Source organism: Sorex fumeus, unplaced genomic scaffold (genome assembly GCF_029834395.1).
Source record: "Sorex fumeus unplaced genomic scaffold, SorFum_2.1 ptg000063l, whole genome shotgun sequence".
NCBI lineage: Eukaryota > Metazoa > Chordata > Mammalia > Eulipotyphla > Soricidae > Sorex > Sorex fumeus.
In genome coordinates this window covers 24,762,744-24,784,966 of record NW_026606120.1, presented here as the reverse complement: position 1 = coordinate 24,784,966, position 22,223 = coordinate 24,762,744, and the positions used below count along the sequence as shown (strand labels likewise).

The window sequence follows — 22,223 nt, the reverse complement described above, 5'->3', positions numbered from 1 at the left end:
GGCGTGACATGTTTGAAGATACCATTAGCTTCTGATCTGCTGCCACCATCCCTCGCTCTACCTTTTCCGAGTCTCCTCCTCCTCCTCACCCTTTGTTTCTTCGATCCCCACACCCAGTTGTGTCTCCATTCTGCCCCCATCACTCTGTGGTCTGTTTCCTTGGCAGCTGTGATCTTGCCCAGGCCGCAAGAGTCCCCAACTCTTCTCGCCAATATAAGGGAGGGCTGTTGGCCCTGTTTCCTGGTCATAGGATTGGCCACTGGCCTTCTCTGCTCTTCTCCTGCTCCCTCCCTGCTAACAGCTGGATCACAAGACCCCAGGACCTGATTTTATCTTCCCCTGGTGAGAATGGTTAGAACCCACAGATCTCATAGTGCCTTTCTGTAAATATTCTCCCAAATCTCAGGTCTTTGGAACTCTTCCCCCATCTATGATGTCTGATATTCTCTTGTAGCCCCTCTGTTGAATTCTCAGTCAGTGCTGTCTTTTCTTCATAGTACTTCAAGACCCGCCCGGCTGCAGATCTACTTCTCCATGGTTGGCTGACCAGTATAATCCCTAACTGCCTTCCTTGCTCCCCACATTGCTTCTGCTTTTCCTACCACACTGGACCCTCCTCTTTGTACCCTCTGCTCCCTTGACTCCAGGATCACAAGGTCATTTTCAGTTTCTTGCTTGGAATCCCAGCTCAGCAAAGCCTTCTGCCGCCAGCCATGAGCAACGCCCCTCCCTTCTAGACAGCTCCCATCTCTTATGAGATTTGATTGCACGTGTCAATCTGAGAGAGGTTTCTGGTCTTCTCTGTATGTGCCTGTGTGCCTTAAAGCTCCAGTACTAGGAATCACACAAAGGTACTCAGGGAGCATTTGTCTGCAGTGTGGTTAGAGGAGCCTCAGAGCTATAGTTCCTGCTCCCCAACTCCCCTGCCTAGATGAGCCTTTCCCTTTGATGCAGTAAGAGGGGTTCTGCCCACACTGGTTTCCCTGAGATTATTTCAGGATGCTTTGTGGTGATGAGCCCTCCACCCCTCAGGCCCCAGCATTATAGAGTTTCTCCACCACACCTAGGTAGGAGCATTTTCCAAAGAGTCTGAACATTTTTGAGAAACCCAGAGGCTGAAGTGACTGAGAGGAAGGATTCTAGGAGGTGCATACTGCTGTAATCAGCTTTCTGAAAAGGTATATAGTGGCTTCAGACACCCAGTGCCTCTCACAGGCTTAGTCTCTCGGCCCTTATTCATTAACCATCACTTCTGATGCTGAGTTAGTACAAGGTCCTCGGCCAGTGGCCAAGTTTAACTGCATGATTGATAGATTTCCATCTGTGACTGTCCCAAGTATCAATTTGGAGCTTCCTAGTGCAGGATGGTAGTTCCGACCCCTGACTCTAGAACTATATCAGGACACTGGCATCAGGATCATCCCAAGGGACCACTGAAAACACCCAAACAGCCGTGCCCAATAACCTGCCCTTATAATTAGAATTCTGAGCCCCTCCTCAATTGTCCACACTGATTGCCCTCTCTTTTTTTAGGGTGATTCTGGAGGCCTTCTGGTCTTTGACTTCTCCAAGAGTTGGGTTCTTCTGGGGTTGGCCAGTTGGGGCCTGGACTGCCAGCGTCCCATATCGCTCAGTGTCTTCACCAGTGTTGCCCATTTCATCAAGTGGATCGTCCAGATCCAGAGACTTGTGCCTCTTCCTGTTTCCTTGTCTGCTCCTCCTGAAGTCCCATTTCTATATGAATCCTAGCCAGTTTCCAGCTCATCGATATTAACCCTCAGACCTCTACAGCTCTGGCTCCTGTTGCTTTTAGTGCTTAAGGCCCTGTGGCAGGACCTGCAGTGACCGAAGAACATTCTGTCCCTGCTCTTTGCCCCAGTCCTCAGCATTCTTACTGGAGCCTCACACTTGCCACCATCTCTGTGGTTCTGTCCATCTGTTGTGATCCCAAACCCAAGCCTGGAAAAGCAAAGCAAAACCAAATAAAGGCTCACCTTGCTCTGAAATTGGTGCATGTCCCTTCCTGTGGACTGGTCATCTGAACCCCTGGTCAAGGAAAGAGTTCTGGCAGGAGGGCAGGCCACTGAGGCCACTGGGCACCTGCTGAAAGAGTTGTCTGTGTCCACGTTGGTAGACTCTCCTCTGTGTCGAAGGCGAGCATATCTTCCCAGATGATGATCAATCTCTGCCGTCTCTCAGAAACAATAGGACAGGCCCATAACGCAAATGATGGAAACATCTCTGGAACCTGGAGGTCTGAGATGCAGGGGCAGCAGGGCTGATCGCACCCGAGGCCTCTCCACTTCATGTGTGTGTGCCTCTGTGTGAGTCCGTGTCTCTTCTCATCAGGACACCAGTCCTGTTGGGTTTGGGTATATGTCAGTGATCTCTTTCCTGTTAATCACCCCTTTGAAAGAACTGACCTCCGTGGGTCTGGGAGCTCTTAGAGCTGTTTGGGGGCATGTTCAGCATGCATCATTGGCTGCAGCCCTGGAGGCACCCTGGCACTGAATTGCCATTGAATTGGCCAAGAAATGCCAGTGATGAAGTTTACATAGGTGTGCATAGATCTATCCCTCAGATGTGGCATATAAAGAGTTGTAATAAGGAAACAATAAATGCCAGAGACAGTAAAAACTAAGGAAGAGTTTAGAGAATGGAGTTTCCTGGGTGGCAGGGGAAGATGGTCTGGGGGAGAGGGGACTGGAGCCATGGCTGGGGAGGGCAGTGGGCACTCTGGTGCTGGTGTGGTGAAGGGACACTGTGTCCATGGACCCCTACCACTGTAGCAGTGGGCAGTGCTGAAAGGAGGTAAAGGGATACTCATGATACCCTTTCAGTAACAGTATTGCAAACCACACTGCCTAAAAGGGAAGTGAGAGGGGGTGGGGGGGAGACAGACAGACAGACAGACAGACAGACAGACAGGCACTTTTTTGCTGGTGTGTAGGACACTGTGTCCATGGTCCCCTATTACTGTAGCAGTGGGTAGTGGGCAGTGGGTGCTCTGGTGCTGGTATGTAGGACACTGTGTTCATGGACCTCCATCACTGTAGCAAAGGGCGGTGGGCACTCTGGTGCTGGTGTGGTGGAGAGACACTCTGTCCATCACACTCTATCGCAGTAGCATTAGAAATCATGGTACCGAATGTTTTAGAAATATAAAGAATCCCTCATGGTGCCCCCAGACCTCCTGAGCTTTCCTTGGGAAGACCCCCCACCAACCCCAAGAGAGACCCTGAAACCAGCCCAATGTCTGAACATGCATACTGAGGGGCGCAAAGGCCATGTGCTGCCAGACACACGCCCAGCCCAGCACCACTTTCAGGGGGGTGTCCTGTCCTCCTGCAGGCCCAGCAGCCAACATAGCCTTACAGGGGACAGCCATGTTGGCCGCCTACAAGGTAAACGCCTTACCCACTGTGCTATTGCTCCAGCCCGTTAATAGTGATAAGTGCAGAGAATTAAAATGTTTAACACTGAAGAGTTGTTTTCCTACTGTTTCTCAATAATTAGAGTTGTAACTAGTTTTTAAAAACTAGTAGTCTAATTCCCTGAGAATCTCTAAGGTCCTGAGTTTCAAATATCTTGTCACTGAAAATGAAGAATGGTTCTCAAACACCTTCTCTACAGGTACCAGGACCATATTTAAATGGTAAAACACTTAACAATGAAATCAGTACATTAAATCGGCCCCCTTTATTATTATTATATGATTATTTGGTTCTGGGGGTACACCTGGTATACTCACATCTTACTCCTGGATCTCTGAACAGACTCATTCATCACAGTGTGGGGGCTATATGGGGTGCTGGGAATCGAGTGCATGGATTGGCTATGGGCAAGGCAGGCGACATATCTGCTGTACTATCCCTCCCACTTATTTTTTAAAGAGTGATGGCAAATGTTCAAATCTGTCTGGTTACAAAAACATTTAAATTCAATGATGTCAAATCAAAGCATGGTACATTTTATGTGAGTGAAGAATATGATATGCAAATACCCAATGAGCTTTAATTTTTTATTTGGTCCAGGCTAATGCAGCAAGATGTGAGCCTTGTCTATGCCCTCAGGATGGTGTGGGCCTGCAGGTGACTGAGCACATCTTCCTCCAGATGGGAAGGACTCCTCCACTGTCCAGGGAGCACAGTACTCTCAGGGTTCCCCCCTCCCCTGTGATTCCCCTCACCATTTGTGCTCTCAGGCCGACCAAGGAGCACAAGTGAGAGGACAGACACTGAGATGTTTCCAATGAACTGAACTTTATTCACTATTTACACAATGACACAAAGAGGCTGCTCCAGTCAAACCCCCCATTCTAGGTACAGCCCCCCCCCCATTCCAGAGCAGGCTTAGCTGAAGATCATGGGGAGTACAAGGCTTCTGGGTGCAGCCAGACCCTGGGAGGTGGTCAGGAGGAGCCCCCCGATATCCTACTGTCTCTCGTGCCCCTTCCCCCTCCTCTGGGCCATGGCAGGCTGGCACTTTCTCTTGGGGGGCAGGGAGGGGCCCTCCAGCTCCACAGTCAAGGCTGAGCCAGTAGACACCGTGGGGTGCCCCCTGGGACAGGGGGTCTTCTTAGCAGTGCGCCGCCTTGGGCCCCCACACAGAGGATGCTTCCTGGTAGGGGCCTTAGACTTGAAGGCCCTTGTGCGAGTGGATGGGAGCTCGGGAGTCCCCTGACCTCCAGGCAGGTGGGGGCCAGTGTCGGGGCCTGTGTCAGGGCCAGGGCTCCTGGGTAAGCCCCAGGGCAGCAGGCTGTAGTGAGAGGTTAGGAGGAAGGACAGGCTGGTCAGGTCCTCTTCCTCCTTACTAGAGCCCTCTGCTGGCCCAGGCGACCCCTGGCTAGGAAGGGCGTCTCCCAGCATGCGGGGAGCCCTGCTGTCCAGAGCGGGTGCAGTGAGGCTGGGACAGGGGGCCGGTCCTGCCTGCAGTGGTGGAGACTCCAGGCTCCCCAGAGAGAGGACAGAGGCTCCAGGTGCCATCCCAGTGGCCTCGGCCCGCCCAGGCCGTGAGGCGTGTCCAGAGTCAGTCTCAGATTCAGCGCTGGCCCCTGGCCTGTGGCCCCAGGTAGGTGTTGGGGTGCAGTAGCCTGCTGCACTCTCAGCTGGACTCGAGTCCTTTAGGGACACCTGGTGTTGGGGACGAGCCTTCATGACCTCCTTGTCCTGCGGGGTCTGCAGACGCTTTTCCACAAGCTGGGGAGAGAAGGAACATTGTGGGCATGTGGGGGTGCAGGGTGGGACAGAGAGTGACCCTGATTCCTCCCGAAACAGAAAAACCAGATCTCTGTCCCACTAAGGGTCCTCACCCCATATTCACGTCCTCCTCTCACCTGAGGACTCAGAGGGAGGCGCCTGGTCATGACATGGGCAGGGAGGCCACCAAGTGACCAAGACCCAGGGCGCTAGGGCGCCCCTCCTGACTCACGACCCACCTGCTGCTCTGAGTGCCCTGGGCCCTGTCCACTGTGTCCCCTGCAGGGTCTCTTTCCCAGGAATCATGTGAAATATGCCTCCTGTTTGTCCTGATTTGCTGCCCACTAACTTACAGGAATGCCTCGCATTACTCCCCTGGGCCCCACATGGACCTCAGAGACCCATCTGCCTCACCTGTGCGGGGGTGAGTCCTTCCTCCTCCTCCAGCTCCTCAGCCAGGGCCGGGAAATCCAGCTGGGACTCTGGGGAGACCAGGTACTCCAGGAAGCTGGGATGAAGGATCGCCTCAGCCTGGGAGAGGGAAGCAGGGGTGAGGGTCCTCGTAGGGAACAGGAGGGAATGAGGAAGCAAACACACCTGTCCCCAGCACAGTGCAGGGGCTTGAACAGCTGCACAAAGTCAAACACAGACCCACACCGGGAGAACTCACACACACACACACACACACACACACACACAGATGCAAACACACCCTCACCCACAAAGGCACACCGACTATTCACCTACTCTCACAGAGAAGCACATGTAAACACACATGGATTCATGCAAACACCTGACACAAAGACACACACTCTTCCACCTCTAGGTACATGTACATGTATCTGCACGTGTCTGCACAGAGCCCACACAGTACACACAGAGGTAGATACAGAGATGTTCACACATTGACCAAACCCAAAAATGCACAGAAAGAGCCAATGCTTGTACACAGAGAGACACACGTGCACACATGCGCACAAACACAAGCAGAAATATCTAAACACAGGTGTGCATTTACACACAGAGCTCAAAGCAGAGACCGCACATCACTGCCAAGCCCTGGACAGAAGCAGCCCTGCACCCTCCCGACCCCACAGCAGCATGGACGCGGGGTCCCCTCACATCCCTCTCTTCTTCCTTCCTCCTCAGCCTGTGTCCCCAAGAAGGCCAGACCCCAGGCCCACCTTGGTGACGAAGGCCTCCTGGGAGCACAGCTCGTACACATAGCTCAGGAGCCCCGGGTCAGGGCAGGTCCCAGCCTCCTCCTGCTGCTCCTCCCTGTCCACTGCCCGTTGGCCGAGGGGTGCCCTGCAGACTGAGTCGGGGGCCTTTAGCAGCTCGTCCATGATGTCCATGTACTCCTGCACGGCCTCAGGAGGGATCTCCTCAGGGGCCTTGGTCTCGGGGGGCTGCTGAGATTTGTGTGTCTTGGGGCGGGCTGCCCGGGCCTGGGGTCTGGCCTTCTTGGGGACACAGGCTGAGGAGGAAGGAAGAAGAGAGGGATGTGAGGGGACCCCACGTCCATGTCCTCAGACACACAGCCCTGAGCACAGAGTTGGGGACAGGTCCCTGTAGGCTGGATCAGGGCCCTAGAATCCAGTGACTGTGTGAGGGATGAGGTGGCCCTCAACGGGAGGAGGGACCAACTGTGTCCCCAGGGTCTCCGACCCCACTTCAAAGGTGAGTCTGACGCCTCAGGCAGCGTGGGGTTTGCTAGGAGAGGGAGAAACCAGTGGACAGTAAGCCGCTGACCACAGGTCTGGGGGTCATCGGGAGAGTGAAGGCTCCCTGTCAGGTCAAGACCCACGAGGGCCTTCCCAGGTCCTGTGGCCCTTAGCTAGGAGCAGGGTCCGTACCTGTCTGCTGGTCTGGCGGTGGGCCTGGAGCCCCCTGAGGCCCAGGCCTGGGTGGGGCGGGGAGTGGCAGGCCCTGCGCTCCGTTCATCCACTGCAGTTTCTGCACCTCCATCTCCTCCTCGGCCTCGAACTCCATGAACCTGGTGTGGGGAACACAGGCCGTGATGAGTCGGGTTGAACGGGACTGAGCAGGATGAATAAAGGACAGGGGATGCTCATGGCCCAGTCCCCAGGAGGGTAGAGAATGGGGTGGACACGGACCCCAGCACCCCCAGCGATCCCCCACATTGGCCCTGGAGGGTCACAGCAGGTCAGGGACTGTGACCCTCAGACTGTGGTCAGGAGCCCCAGAGTGGGCTTGGGAAAAGTGTCCCGGCTCCGGGAGGAACAAGTTTCTGCAGGGGAAGGGTCTCCTGGGGCTGCCTGGCCCTCCCTGCCCCTCGGCCCTCTGGGACCAGCCCCTGAAGCTCGGGCCTGTAGCCACCCTGACCCCCACTCTCTGCCCAGGCCTGACTCACTTGGCCGCCATGTCGTAGTAGATCATGCGGTCATAGTTGCTCTTGCCCTGCCATTCCTGCAGGGCCCGGTGCAGGCCTTCCTCCAGGCTCATGGTGGGCTTCAGGCGGGCCAGGGTGCGCAGCACCGGGCTGCAAGAACAGGCTCGGTCAGGCTCTGCGTCTGCCGGGAGCCCCCGCCGCCCCACACCCGTGCCTTGACCCCCGATATCGGCCTGATCTCCCCTCCCAGAGTGGACTCTGCCTCCTATACCCCAGTCCAGTGGCCCTGCTGGCATCCACTCTTAGCTCTGGGGATACGTCATGAGACGCCAAGGCCGAGCAGTCATGGCCTGTCTGAATTCTGTCACATCTGTGCTGTGTCTGGTCTTGGGAACGGAATGTCTGTCCTTCAGACCACAGGTCGGGACCAACCCTGATGAGGGGACTGAGGTGAGGCTTAGGGCATGGCTGGTCACTACGGGCCTTTGAGCCAGAACCCCAGGATGGCATTCCTGAGTACAGCCAGTGAGTGGGGCTGTGCTGAGGTGCTGGGCAGTGTGGCCACCGGTCCTACAGGCCATGATGCACTGAGGGTGATTCCTGTATGTGCTATCCCTGGGGACAGGGTCCTCATCCTTCCTCCAGCTCTCCCATGGACCCTACCCTGGGTGTCATCCCAGTCCCCTCCTGGGAAACTCCCATTAGCTCTAGGACCCCCGAGGGACTCACATGAAGAAGCAGGAAAGGGCCTCAGTGTCCGGAGTCTGAGGAAGGTACCTCCGGGCCAGGGCCTTGAAGCGCTGCCAGCGCCGGAAGTTCTCGTAGACGCTGTTGGGGTTTCTGGAGCTTTTAGGCAGTGACTGGCTCCGGGTGGCCGCCGGACCACTGTCCCCACAAACCCACTGGGTCAGTGTCCCACTGCTGGATGGGAGGATGATGGGGGCCACCTGGGCCACTGGCAGTGGAGCCTGTGGACGATGGTCTTCTGTCCCAGCCCGGGTGACAGTAGTAGCTGGGGTGGGCATAATTGTCTCCGGCCCAGAGGACACCAAGTAGAGTGGTGCAGGATGCCCTGCCACCGCAGTAGGAGCTTCTGCGGTCCCCCAGTTGAGTGGAGCCTGTGTCAGGATGACAGGCTGGTTCTGGGATGACTCCACAAGTCCTGCTTCAGGGCTGACCTGGATGATGACCTTGCAAGGTCCAGGGTTGTGGGGGCCAGGACCGGCAGCTCCTGCCACCACGGGCATCATGGGAAAAGGTGACAGCACCAGAGGGTTGCCGGGAACGCTGGTCGAGGTCACCAGAGGGGGCATCTGGATCGGCTCCCAGGGTGGTGGCTGGGGGGGCCCTGGATTGAGAAAGGGCAAGACCCTGAAGACACCGAGGAGAGGAGGGAGGGGGAATGAGAGGGGGATGGTACAGGGAGCAGCGGTGCCTCATTGGCTCAACCATCTCTAGATCAGGCCCTTTGATGGGAATGAGGCAGCATGCCCTGTCTCAGCCCTGAGTTGCTGACACAGGCCATCCTTCCCCTCCAACTGGGTTATGCTTTGTGGAGATCCTAAGGCCAGGGTCCTTGTGTCCTGGGATGGCCTCTGTGCTGACCACACTGACCTCTCACACCCTGCCCTCCAGCCTCTTTGGAGCTTCCCAACATGTACCTGGACACACTGGTCTTTCGGCAAGAGACCCTGCAGGGTCAGTCACAGAGACTGGACCAGCCGCACCACAGGTGCTCAGCACCTACAGGGTCCCATGACAACAGAGTCTAAAGGACAGACTGTCTACTCAGGCTGTAGGCTCATCAGGGCCTCCTGCTTCACTAAGAAGGCAAACACCTCTGAAAATGTGTTCTTCCCAAGAAGTGCCCAGGACCCAGACAGGAGCACAATACCCACTGCCTAGCCTGTGCACAGTAAACCCACAGTCAACCCTCCACACTGGCGGGTGTTGCCACCCTGTCTCTCGAACACTTAGTCACAGTTTCTACCTCCAACATTCTCTTCCCACGAGAGTGGCCTGGAAAGTGGTCCTGGGCTCCATGAGTTACGCCAGTTCCATCAGGGACGATGGCAAGGATGGAAAAGGTCCGAGATTTCACCAGTCAGACTCTGGGAGGTTTCCAGAGTTCTGGAGCTGGTGGTCATGGTAGATTGAAAATTGGTGACATCTTCTAAATAATCTAAGACTTTATCCCAGTGACAGGATCCTAAACATCAGGCATAAACCAGGTGCCAGGAGAGAGAAAATTGTCTGCAACCATACTTGCACATGAGGAATTCAGGCAGAGACTGGTCCTAGAGACGCCCTAGAGCCCGTGTGTATCACGCTCAAGACAGAGGCCCTGAGGCTCCAACTGCTCTGAGCATGCGATCATTTTGCCTCAGCACATTCCACCTCCCCTCAAGGAACAGACCTTCACAGGCTTTACTCAGGAAAACCCAACAAATCACACCCACAGACATAGAGACACCCCCTCACACACCCCCACACATTCTCTCCCTCCCTTCCTCCCTCTCTCTCTCTCTCTCTTTCTCTCTCTCTCTCTCTGTCTCTCTCACACACACACATTCATCTCTACCCCCCTCTAGGGTATGAGGGGGGATGTGATTACCAATCATTCTTCACCTCAGAGCTCAAATGCAGACTGGTCCCCATGAAATGCCAGACCATGGAAGAACAAACTTCACCAAAAGAACAATCCAGAACAACTCAAGAGTCTGAGTCATAACTACGCTGAAGTCACCTGTCTCCCAGTCTGCTGACCCAGGACAGCTACTGGGCTCAGCCAGGAGAGAGTTCCCATCTGCAGGGGGGTCAGGCTCTGACTGTGGCAGTTAGCCACTTGTAGCCCAGCTCTGGAGTGGACGCATCATGGCAGAAGTGCACACAGACAACCTCACTCAACAAGGTTCAGGCTGGACCATCTCTGCTGAGCTGCCCACATCAGGTTGAGCTCAGCCCAAGTCCAAATCCTTCTAAACTTATTCTAGAGCACAGGAGGGGACAAGGACTCAGCATGCCTCGGTGTTCCCTGTGCCACCACCAAACAGACCCTCCATACACACGACAAATGGCCTTGTTCCCCCATCCACAAGCAGGGACACTCACACACAAAGCAACAATATGCCTGCTACCTCCCTCTGTCCATACCCATGACCTTCCCCCTGTCATTTGACACACCTCCACGGATGCCCTCCCAGTCCCCTCAGATCCTCCTGGGCTCCCATTGCTGTGCAGGTGAGCTATCTATGGAGCCCAGGCCTTTCTCCTCTTTTACCCCTTCAAAACTTGGTGTCCCCAGTCAGGATAACTCTGAACCCAAAGGCTTTCAAGGAGGCAGAGACTTTCTCACATACACAGACACCCTCACAGGCTTACCTCCTTCTGACGCCATCCCCATAGACGAGGCCAGAGGCCACTACAGCTTATCAGCCTTCACAATGGCAAAAGGCAGGACCTGTATCAGACAGTGAACTGCTCACGCAGATGCTCAGGATCCGAGTGGGTGAGGGAGAGGTTTGGATTCAAACCTCAGAATGTTGGGCCAAGACATTCTGCAGTGGGGGAGGGGAGGGCCAGGAGGGCCTGGCTGGGGATACATTCCATGAAGGGCTCTGATTGGTGGGCCAGAACCAGATCTTTCCTTCAAACTGGTCAGTGGCAGCGCTGCTCACATGGCCTCTTCAAGCAACTTAGACAGAGTTTCCCCATTCTCAGCACACAGGTTGGCTTGGTCTTTGCTGGATCTCAATACTTTATCCACCAGTCTAGTTGTGTGCCCCTCAAATCTCTCTCCTTCCTCTCTCTCTGTTGACCTCCTTCAACAGAGGCTACTCTTTCTTTGAAAAATTCAATCATTAGTGATTTGTGAACCCATGGAGGTCACAATTTGAGAGGAGTTTTCCCCAGCAAATGCAGTGGGTTTTGCTTTATTGTTTGTTTGTTTCCTGATCATTCATTAGGGTCCAGTCCCTAGGACTGAAAGTAATGTAGATTTGTCTAGCATGTTTGACTAACATTTTCAAAGTTTCTTTCTACTGGAAGCTCTTACCCTTCCTGGAATAGCCATGAAGCCTCAAGTTGAGACAATGACCAGACTCAAACTTACTTCTTTGCATTTGCTATCCATTTTATGGATGATCTGCCTCCTAAATATAATGTTGAATTGAGGAATATCTTTCATTGTTCAAAGCTAAGTTTTGCCAAAGGCTCAATGATGTGTGTTTAATGCAGTGCTGGGTGTTCCCTTCAACTTTCTCTGATTAGTACAATGCTCTCTCCCACACAGAACTGGTATTCTGTTGTTAACATATTTCTAGACATGCACTATGTGCTGAAACCCAAAAAGGATCCCATTTTTATGAACTCATAATTGTTTACCTCTCTGGTTAAAAGTACATGTATGTTCTACCCGCTGGCATGTGCAGTGATTTCTTTATATTGTTTAAACGGCTTCTCTCTCCTTTAGGAGACTCCATCCCCACAGCACAAACTTCTGCCATTCCTAACTGAATCCTTACACTGCTTGGCAATTCAGTGGCCGATGGAATAGGGAGGTCTGAATTAGGAAGTGGAGAAGAATGGATGTGCAACTGACTTCAATATTCAGATCCTCAACAAAGTTACCTTCTACATAATTTTTTCCATGGTTGGGAAACCCTGAATTCAGATTTCCTCTACACTCTTTTCTCCAGTGTTTATAAGAAAGAGAGTTTTCAGTCTAATTTTGGAACAATTTATAAGATCTTCCCAAACTCTCAGTCTGAAAGGTTTTGGGATTATGCATTTAAATCCAACATTCATTGCACTGTTTGGTCGCTATCGAGGGAATGACCTGCTCGGTCCATAGCCATCAGATCATTCCATTCTCTGCAGCACCGAGGCTGCCTTTGCAGACACCGATCTTTGGTCGTTTCCCAGCAGCTGCTCTGTGCACTCTACATTGGTTCAGTAGGGATATCCAAGTCATAAGAATTCTATCAACATCAGGAACATCCTTCCCCAAACGATGTTGGACACAGGAAACACAGGAAAGTCGAGACATTTCTTGGGACTTCCACTTCGGTCACGAAGAACCTAGACTTGATTTTCAGCCAAGGATTCCTCATGAGATGGATTTTGAGATTGAACTTTGTCCTCGGGCATCAATCAAGGCTTTATGTTTGCTTCCTTGCTGTGTCCTGAAAAGCCACCAATAATTATGGAGACGCTTGCGCGTGACTGGCGGACGTTACCACCCACCGTGGCCAGTAGGTGCGCGCGCGTCGGGGCTGTCCTGGGTCAGTTCTAAGCAGTTAGAGGTAACGGACACGCACGCGCACCTGCATCTCTCGCGGGGTCTGCAGCCGCCAACGTCCTACAGGCTATGGGTGTAATGATGCCCCAAAAGGGAATCATTACACCTTTGGGATATTCGCACCCATGCCTGTGTCGGGCTCAACAGAGTGGTGTGTGGCCCTGTCCAGCTCTCTGCGGTGGCGCGTCTCCCCCAGGCTGTGGGCACTGCCGCACACCTGCGCCAGGTCGTTTCTGGATCCGGATGCTGACCGCCAGGGAGGTAAAGGCGTCTTGGGACAAATCTAACTGCTGCTTGGGGCCAGAGCGATAGTGCAGCGGGGTAGGGTGATTGCCTTGCACGTGGCCAACCTGGGTTCCATCATAGTCATTCCTGATGGTACCCTGAGTACCGCCAGAGTAATTCCTGAGTGCGAAGGAATTACTGAGCTTAGCTAGTGTGCCTGAAAACCAAAACAAAACAAACCTCTGCTGCCTTGTGAGCCAGTTTGGAGTGATGCAAAAGCCAGCCGAAAGTTGTTCCTAATTTGAAATCCTTATTCCTAGAGCAAGAAGTGTCTCAGGTCACAGCAGTACATGGGGAAAATGTACTAGTGCTAACACATCTCCTCAGAGCTTCACTTTTCTTTTCCTAAAAGAATTAGAAACCAAGATCTGTGTTTCAGCACTTTTCAGTAAATGAAACAGTTTTGTTGACTAAGAGTAATGAAATCTTCATTACCTGAATGCCCAATTATGGTGCAGTTGGTACCTAAGTTGGCAGGAGGTGTAAGAGTTAAGCAAACATAAAAATATTTGGTCTGGGGACCGGAGTGATTGAACAGCAGGTAGGGTGTTGCCTCGAGTGCTGCTGTCTCAGGTTCAATCCCTGGCATCCCACACGGTCCCTCAAGCACTGCCAGGAGTGATTCCTGAATGCAGAGCCAGGAGTAACCCCTGAGCATCACTGGGTGTGATCCAAAAAGGTCAGAGTCAGTTGAGCAAATTAAATTGACAATGGAACTACACTTTTGGTGTATTTTTTTAGTTTGTAAAGTGTTTGCTCTTTTTCCAGGATACTGTTTGACACAGATACTTGCTTTTCAGAGAGCAATGGTGCTTCAGTCCTTGCTTCACACAAGCACATGAGTGAGATGCTGCAATCCCAGACCTCTGACAGTTCAAGCACCTTAGTTTCAAAGAAAACACTAGAAAGGCTAGTGGGTAGAGACATGGATTTTGTGTTGTTTTTTTGGGGAAGGAATCTACTGGATTAGAGGTGAGCATATTGAACCCATCAAACAAGAAGAACCCATAGTGTTGGGCGGTTCGGGTACTGGGACAATGCTACTTCTGGTTCCTTTACCCCACCAGGACTTTGTCAGGGGAGGATATGTCTGCTATCAAAAGGGCGAGCAAAGAGCAATTGGAAAGAGTCTTGCAAAACCTCAGCGAGGAGGAAGATGCTGTATGGGCACAGAGAAGACTGCAGTTTGATCCTCTCCTGGGAGTGGCCAGGCACGGAAGCTTTTACTGCTTCCCCTTCAGGACACAGAAAAGGGTGAGGGTGAAGGGTCAGCATCCTTCATTTTCCTTCTGAGCCTCTTTAGGAATTTACGGTGCCTGTGTACTGGGGGAAGTAAAGTTCAGTGTGGGTGTGTTTGCAAATGAAGTACAGGCGTAGTATTCATGCGATATGGTTTTCATCCCGTGTTCCATGTAGTTCCATGTAGTTCCATGTAGTTTCCATGTAAATACAGTATTCATGCGATATGGTTTTCATCCTGTGTTCCATGTAGCCTCACCCCTAAGGACATACATGTTGCCATCAGTAACTATAGACCAATCTTTATTTTTATGGAGTTATTGGTTTTTTAGACTTATATATTTTGGATATCAATTTCTTTATCAAAAGTATAGGTTGCAAATTTGTTTTTCCCTCTCAATAAGATACCTTTTAATTTTAGCCTTTTTTTCTTTTTTTTTTCCCATACAAAAGCTTTTTAGTTTGGTGTGGTCCCATTTGTTTATTTCTGCTCTTGATTTCTTTGTCCAGTGGAATCACTAATAACACTTCTGAAGTCCCTATCCAAAATAGTTCTGTATGTTTTCTTCAATGTATTTTGTAGATGCTGGACTAATTTTGAGATCTTCACTCCAAGATGATTTTTTTGGTAGAAACTGGTGGAACTGAGAGCTGGGCGTTTGAGCAGCAGGAGTAAAGTTTCATGTCTCACCAAATATTTGGTAAAATCATCATCGAAACTACCCTTTATTGGGCTTTACTTTGCTGGGAGATTTTTCATGACTGACTCATTAAACTTAGAAGTAATAGATCTTTCAAAATCCTTTTTTCACCCATAATCTATTTTTCAATATCTGTTGGTGTAGAGTTGTTCTCAGTAGCCTGATTTTCCTTTGCATTTCTGTTACTGATTTAAATGTCTCCTCTTTTCATTTAAAGTTTGTCATTTCAGCAGATCTAAGTGTTGGGGTAAAATCCCAAATAATAATGGTGTGTCTGGTGTCAAAATGTTGAATGTGATCAAAGTAGAGAGAGAGAGGAATGTGGAAATCATCTGCCCCACAGGTAAGGGGAGGGTGTGGTATGGGGTTATTCTGGGGTTTTTGGTGGTGGAGAATGGGCACTGGTGAGGGTACGGGTGTTTCATCGTGTGACCGAGACTTAAACCCAAAAGCTTTGTGACTGCTCTCACAGTGATTCAATGGATAACATTGTAAATAATAAAAAAAAGAAAAAGTAAGGTGGAGTTCATGCCCAATTCAGTCAGCTGATCAGTGGCTGGGTAAATAGTAGTACTCCTACATGAAAAAGAAGGGGGAAAAAAGTTTGTCATTTAAGGTCATTTCTCTTTTCCCCATGGAACGATAGCACAATGGTAGGGTGTTTGGCTTGCGTGCAGCCAGCCCGGCTGATTTGGGTTTGATTCCTCCACCCCTCTCAGAGAGCCCAGCAACCTCCTGAGAGTATCTTGCCTGCACAGCAAAGCCTGGCAAGCTCCCTGTGATGTATTCAATATGCCAAACACAGTACGAACAAGTCTCAAAATGGAGATGTTACTGGGCCCTCTCGAGCAAATCGACAAACAAGGGAGGACAGTGGAAAGACAGTGTCTCTTTTCCCCCTTGTTAATTTTGTTTATCTTTCCAGAACCAATGTTTGGGTTGGTCTGTCTTTTCCCTTTTATTTGAAAATTTTGTTGCTTGCTAATGTGGACCTTTATTTTTGTATTTTCTTTTTTAAAAATACTATTTTAATTGATTTAACGCTGCCGTATTGGGGGGTCTTTCAGGGTCAGGGGAATGAGGACCATTGTATTTATGTTTTTGGCATAACAAATACGCCATGGTTAACTTGCCAGGCTCTGCTATGCGGGCAGGATACTCTGCGTAGCTTGCGGGGGTCTGCGAGAGGGATAGAGGCTTTTAGGGCAGCCTCTAATCACCCTTGCAGGTGTTTCCATGGTTCAAGCCATATTTGAACCCCATCAAATATGGTGCAGTAATCTTGGAAGATGGGTATTAAGTGTCTTATGATGTGAGGTCTGGAAAGTGGCCTGGAGCTTGACGATACCTGGGTAGTGGAGGTAGTAGGGGTTGAGACTGAAACGATCATCGAATCCCTAGCCAAACAGGGCGTTCGATCCTCCATGAACTGTATTATGGATTCACTACCAGTATCTCACCATTCTACAAGGAAGTGATCATCGACATCAAGAGAGGGGTTCTGCAGGGTGATACCATTTCACCGAAACTCTTCAGTGCCACCCTGGAGAACTTCATGCGAGGAACTGGAACGGGAAGAAATGGGAGTAAAGATAGACAGTCGGCAACTACACCACCTCTGCTTCGCTGATGACATTGTTCTAATAACACCAAACATTAGCTAAGCGGCACAAATGCTGGCTGACTTCAACCGTGAGTGTGGAAAGGTTGGACTACAGCTTAATCTCACAAAGACAATGTTTATGAGAAATGGACTCGTTCCTGACATTCCATTCACTCTCCATGGAATGAACATCTCCGAATACAGCAGTTATGTGTTCCTAGGTCAAGAAGTCAACATGATGAATGACCTGGCATCTGAGTTGCACAGGAGGAAGAGAGTGGCTAGGAACACCTTCAAGAGCGTTGAAGAAATAGCTAAGAGGATGAAGAACCTCCAGCTCTGGACACATCTCTTCGATTCCACCGTTCTTCCTGCATTAAAATATCCCTCAGAGACAGGGGCCCTAAAAAAACAGGATGAGAACATTATTCAGGTCTCCCAAAGAGGAATCAAAACAGCTATGCTTGGAGTATCACGCTTCACTCAAATGAGAGAAAGAATCCAGAGTTCCAGCCTTCATCGACGATCAAGAATCAGGGACGCTGTCTCGTTTGCCAAGGTGTCGAAAATCAGATGGGCTGGACACATAATGTGATTTGGAGATGACCGCTAGACTAGAGCCATTACCAGTTGGATTCCACGGAATGTTAAAAGATCGCATGGCTGCCACCTATGAGATAGTCAGACTTCTTTATCAAGACCCTAAATGATCAGTTTGAGGCTCTTCATGTTCCTGGAGCAAGCAGACGCCATTGGCCTATACTAGTACGTGTCAGGGACAAATGGAGACATTACTAGCACCCACTCGAGCAAATTGATGAGTAACGGGCTGTCAAGTGATCAAGTGATTTTAATTTATTAGAGTTCTTTACAATACTGTTAACGAGTTTTTGCATGCGCATAATTTTAACACCTCCTTTAACATTTTTAACATCATCGCCTCTCTCCCCCTCCATCCCACCAACTCAATGTCAGGATCAGTTCTCCCATTGTGTTGCCTTTGGCCTTTTGTTGCTACCTTGCTGTGTGTCATTCAGGCCTACATATGAGCGACATCACTCTGTATCTGTCCCTTCCTTCTGTCTGACTTCACTCAGTATGACATACTCCAATGTGAACTTCTTTCTGTAGGATGACATTGCCTTGTCCTTTCTTCCTTTCTCTACAAGGAGCTTCGGTTTATTTGGTTACACCAATCACAGTGCTCCCATCACAGTGCTCCTGAGGCATTTCCATTCCATTGTGTTTATCTGTGAATTTTTCCCTATGCTCTCCTCCCCGACCAGTTAATCAGTTTTCTCCCTAATCAGACTCTGTTAACTTGTAAGGTTAGATTCCTCAGAAATCTATGATTTTATATGTATGAGTGAAATATTGCCTTTCTCCTCTCCTTATGCCTTATGAATAGTTTACTTTAAAGCAATGCCCTTTTTGTATGGATACAGGAAGACTGTTAACATTATGCTTTGTAATTTAGGATTTAATTGGCTTTGAATATTATTCACTCCCGGGCATCTGCTTTCTCGACTTAAGCCTCAGTTGCCCTTAGTTCCTAACTCCCAAAAGCAGAGTCCGGACAAGGGACTCAATGGACCCAGGGCAAGCGGTGAGCTACCCTGGCATCAAAATGGACCAGGCCAAAGTGCCACGATTCTTATCTATAAGTTAAGAGTTTGATCATAGACAAATGCAGTCATGATCCAAAAGTAACGACGAGACTAGGATCCTGCTAGGGGTGGGAAAGACTATCTGGCCTGAGCACTGTAGTCTGAGATCTGTGCCCCTTTTTTGAGTTTACACACATTTTTGGGGTGGGGGGGCAAAAATGTTTGTAATGGTAAATATTTGTAGCAACAAGTCTCAAAATGGAGACGTTACTGGACCTGCTTGTGCAAATCGAACTACGGGAGGAAAGTGACAGTGACAGTTCATCATCATACAATGAACATATGTATGATGGATACTTCATGCATTAGTTAGTCCAGCAGTGCTGAGGATTAACTACTAGCTCTGTGCACAGAAATTTCTCTTGAAAGATCAGAGGACTATATGTGGTGCTAGGAATTCAAATCCAGGTTTTTGCAAGTAAAACAAACAAGCACCTTACCCACTGTACTATCTTTCCTGCCCCATATAAACTTTCTCACTGTACAGCATCTCAGTGTTATGATTCCATTTTCATTAGTCTCTATACATTTTCCTAACTTCTACTCCACCTTTTTGTTCCATTATCTGTTCTGAAGAATGGTTTCATTTACATGTGTATGTGAACTTCCAATTTTTATTTTCTTGCTTATGTATACTTTTTGCCACTGTGTTAAGATGAGTTACTTGATGTAATTTTGATCTTCTTGAAATTTCTAAGAATCTTTTGTGGTCTGAGGTATGGTCAGTCTTGGGAAGTATTTCAAATGCACTTGAGAAGATTGTGATGCATAGAATGCTATATATATATTTATATAGCATTATATATGTGTGTGTATGTGTACTATATCAGTTTACATGTGTATTTTTGTCCTTTAGTGTTTTAAATCGGCTGGAGCAATAGCACAGCGGTAGTGTGTTTGCCTGCATGCAGGCGGCCCAACTGAGCCAGGTTCCATTCCTCCACCCCTCTCAGAGAGCCTGGCAAGTTATTGAGAGTATCTCACTTGCACGGCAAAGCCTGGCAAGCTACCTGTGACGTATTCAATGTGCCAAACACAGTAACAAGTCTCACGATGGAGACGTTACTGGGCCTGCTTGATCAAATCAATGAACAATGGGAGGACAGTGCTACAGTGTTTTAAATGTATTTTATGATTCTCTGATCACTGTTGAAGCTCTAAACTATTAATATGTTTAGTTTTCCTCTATTAGTGCTTTGATGATTAACATATAAATAAATACAATTGCAAACATAAAAATTTCCCAATAGGGGCTGGAGCGATAGCACAGCGGGTCCGGCGTTGGCCTTGCACGTGGCTGACCCATGTTCGATTCCCAGCATCCCATATGGTCCCCTGAGCACCACCAGGAGTAATTCCTGAGTGGCAGAGCCAGGAGTAACCCCTGAGCATAGCAGGGTGTGACCCAAAAAGAAAAAAATTCCAAATATTTATATTTATGCAATTACTATCCCCTTTATGTATAATGATTTCCTTGTTCTAATTTTAGCGTGTTAAAATTGTTCCATATAATTTAATGTTAGCTATTTGTGGGATTTGCTTCTTTGAATAAAACATCTTTTCCCTCATTTACCCTCAGTTTGTGTGTGTGTGTCTTAAGGGTGAAGTGTCTGTTTCCTTCTCCTGTTCAGGGAAACCTTTCCATCCTTTTTTCACCAAGTACTTTCATAGCTATTTTTCTTTGCTCCTGAGGTCCCTACTGTGTAAATGTGGGGCCCTTATGTGTTCCCAAATATCACACAAACTACATGTATTTATATTGATGCATATATATGTAGAAACATAAATTTAAATTAGAGCAGTTAAAGTCATATGTTTACAATAGTGTTAAGTTACCACATGTCACCACCCAATATATTTTTAACTACCTTTGGTGCCTTATTTCGGTTGTTTCCTTTGACACTTTCTTTAGAAATCACCTATTCATTCTTTTTACTTATCCATTATTTTTGTCTGCTGTTAAACCCTCTGTTGTTTAGTTATTCTTCATCAGTACTGATCTGTGATTGACATTGACACTTTATTATTTTTGTATATGCATTGATGTTATATATTCATTTTTGTCCTGTTTTTGACAGATACTGTCTGGGCATTTGAAATTTTTATTGATATTTCATGAATAAATTTTATGAATATTGATCATTTCTGTTCACTTTTTGATGTTTTATCTCAATCATTCTTTTGGGATATATATATCTCCTCATATATATATATATATATATAGATATATATCCTCATTTTGCTTAAAACTATTCGTTTCTATTTATCAGACTAAATAATTTAGTCATTTAGTCATTAGTTCCATTCGCTCTCAACGGAAAGACCATCTCCGAATGCAGCAGCTATGTGTACCTAGGTCGAGAAGTCAACATGACAAATGACCTGGCACCCGAGCTGCACAGGAGGAAGAGAGCAGCTTGGAACGCCTTCTAGAGCGTTGAAGAAATAGCTAAGAGGACAAAGAACCTCAGGCTCCAGGCACATCTGTTTGACTCCACTGTTCTTCCTGCATTAACATATGCCTCAGAGACTTGGGCCCTACAGAAACAGGATGAAACCTCTATTCAGGTCTCCCAAAGAGGAGTTGAAAGTTTGGAGTATCACGTTTCACTCAAATGAGAGAAAGAATCCGGAGCTTCGACCTCCATCGACAATCAATAATCAGGGACGCTGTCTCCTTTGCCAAGGCGTCAAAAATCAGATGGGCTGGTCACGTAATGAGATTTAGAGATGACCGCTGTACTAGAGCCGTTACCGACTGGATTCCACGGAATGTCAAAAGACCGCGTGGACGCCCACCTACCAGATGGTCAGACTTCTTCATCAAGATCGTGAACGATCGGTTTGAGGCTCTTCATGTTCCTAGAAAGAACAGAAGCCATTGGGCTACACTAGCACGCGACAGGGACAAATGGAGACATTACTGGCGCCTGCTCGAGCAAATCGACAACGGGAAGTCAAGTGATCAAGTGATCAGACTAAAGTTATATTATAGGTAGTAAAGTAGATGTAGTGGCTTAGTGTACTTTTTTTTTTTTTTGCTTTTTAGGTCACACCTAGCAATGCACAGGGGTTGCTCCTGGCTCTGCTCTCAGGAATTACCCCTGGAGGTGCAGAGGGGACCATATGGGATGCTGGGAATCAAACCCAGGTTGGCCGAGTGCAAGGCAAATGCCCTACCCGCTGTGCTATTGCTCCAGTCCCCGCTTAGTGTACTTTGATCCCTACTTTATTTCTTGTTTTTTTCTCATATCTTTTTGATTCTATAAGCTGCTTGATCTATTCTTCATAGATTCATGGTTAACAGTGTACTAAGAAGTGTCTGTGAAGCAAGTATGTGAAATCTGTGAAGCTCTCTATGAACAGTTGGCTTCAGGTTGAATTGGAAATGGACTCTCTCAAGTATGTCACTTATTTGAAGTATTTTTAACATTTCAAACTTAATTTAAACACTGTAATTCATAAAGTTTTTCATAATACAGTTGTTTCAGGCATTCAATGGTCCAGCACCAATCCCACCACAAGTATGACCTTCCCACAAGCTATGTTCTCACTTTCCCACTCATCCCAAGGCTGCCCCCTTAGGAGGCACAAAATAATTGACTTTATATTGCTTGTTACAACAAAATGGCAAAGTATCAAAAAATATCCCAATAAAAGAAATTTTATGAAAATTGGTATATCCCACAATGGTATTGCTAAGTCGTACTCTGAGGATTTACTAAGCAGGGATATGTCAGTTGAATCTTCCGTTTTATTGTCTTTGCTCATTGACCTTTGTGGGCTTCTCAGCAACCTTCCCATTTTTGCTGTGCTCCTACTGGGCTGTTAGCACTGTGAGATTTAGAGGTGTCACATTTGCATATGTGCTCCAGGAA

General features: G+C 48.7%; 1 protein-coding gene across 1 annotated transcript; it reads right to left on the bottom strand.

Annotated features, from left to right (window-relative positions):
• Nucleotides 1-2,050: 2,050 nt before the first annotated feature.
• LOC130034953 (NUT family member 2G-like) lies at nt 2,051-8,798 on the bottom strand. Its single transcript, XM_056126455.1, has 8 exons — nt 8,601-8,798; nt 8,281-8,498; nt 7,573-7,701; nt 7,055-7,194; nt 6,383-6,636; nt 5,613-5,729; nt 5,097-5,198; nt 2,051-2,248 (listed from the first exon to the last, which is right to left on the bottom strand). Exons 1-8 carry the CDS (start codon nt 8,796-8,798, stop codon nt 2,051-2,053), a joined length of 1,356 nt encoding a protein of 451 aa, XP_055982430.1.
• Nucleotides 8,799-22,223: the final 13,425 nt, after the last annotated feature.

What these genes read in the sequence shown, in the direction of transcription:
- LOC130034953 (XM_056126455.1), bottom strand. Translation starts at nt 8,798, where the DNA reads ATGCCCGTGGTGGCAGGAGCTGCCGGTCCTGGCCCCCACAACCCTGGA. An exon ending in TACTACGACATGGCGGCCAA is followed by an intron (nt 7,195 to 7,572) that starts GTGAGTCAGGCC and finishes TCCCCACACCAG; the next exon opens with GTTCATGGAGTTCGAGGCCG. An exon ending in CGAGTCCAGCTGAGAGTGCA is followed by an intron (nt 2,249 to 5,096) that starts GCAGGCTACTGC and finishes TCAGACCTCCAG; the next exon opens with GTTCCAGAGATGTTTCCATC.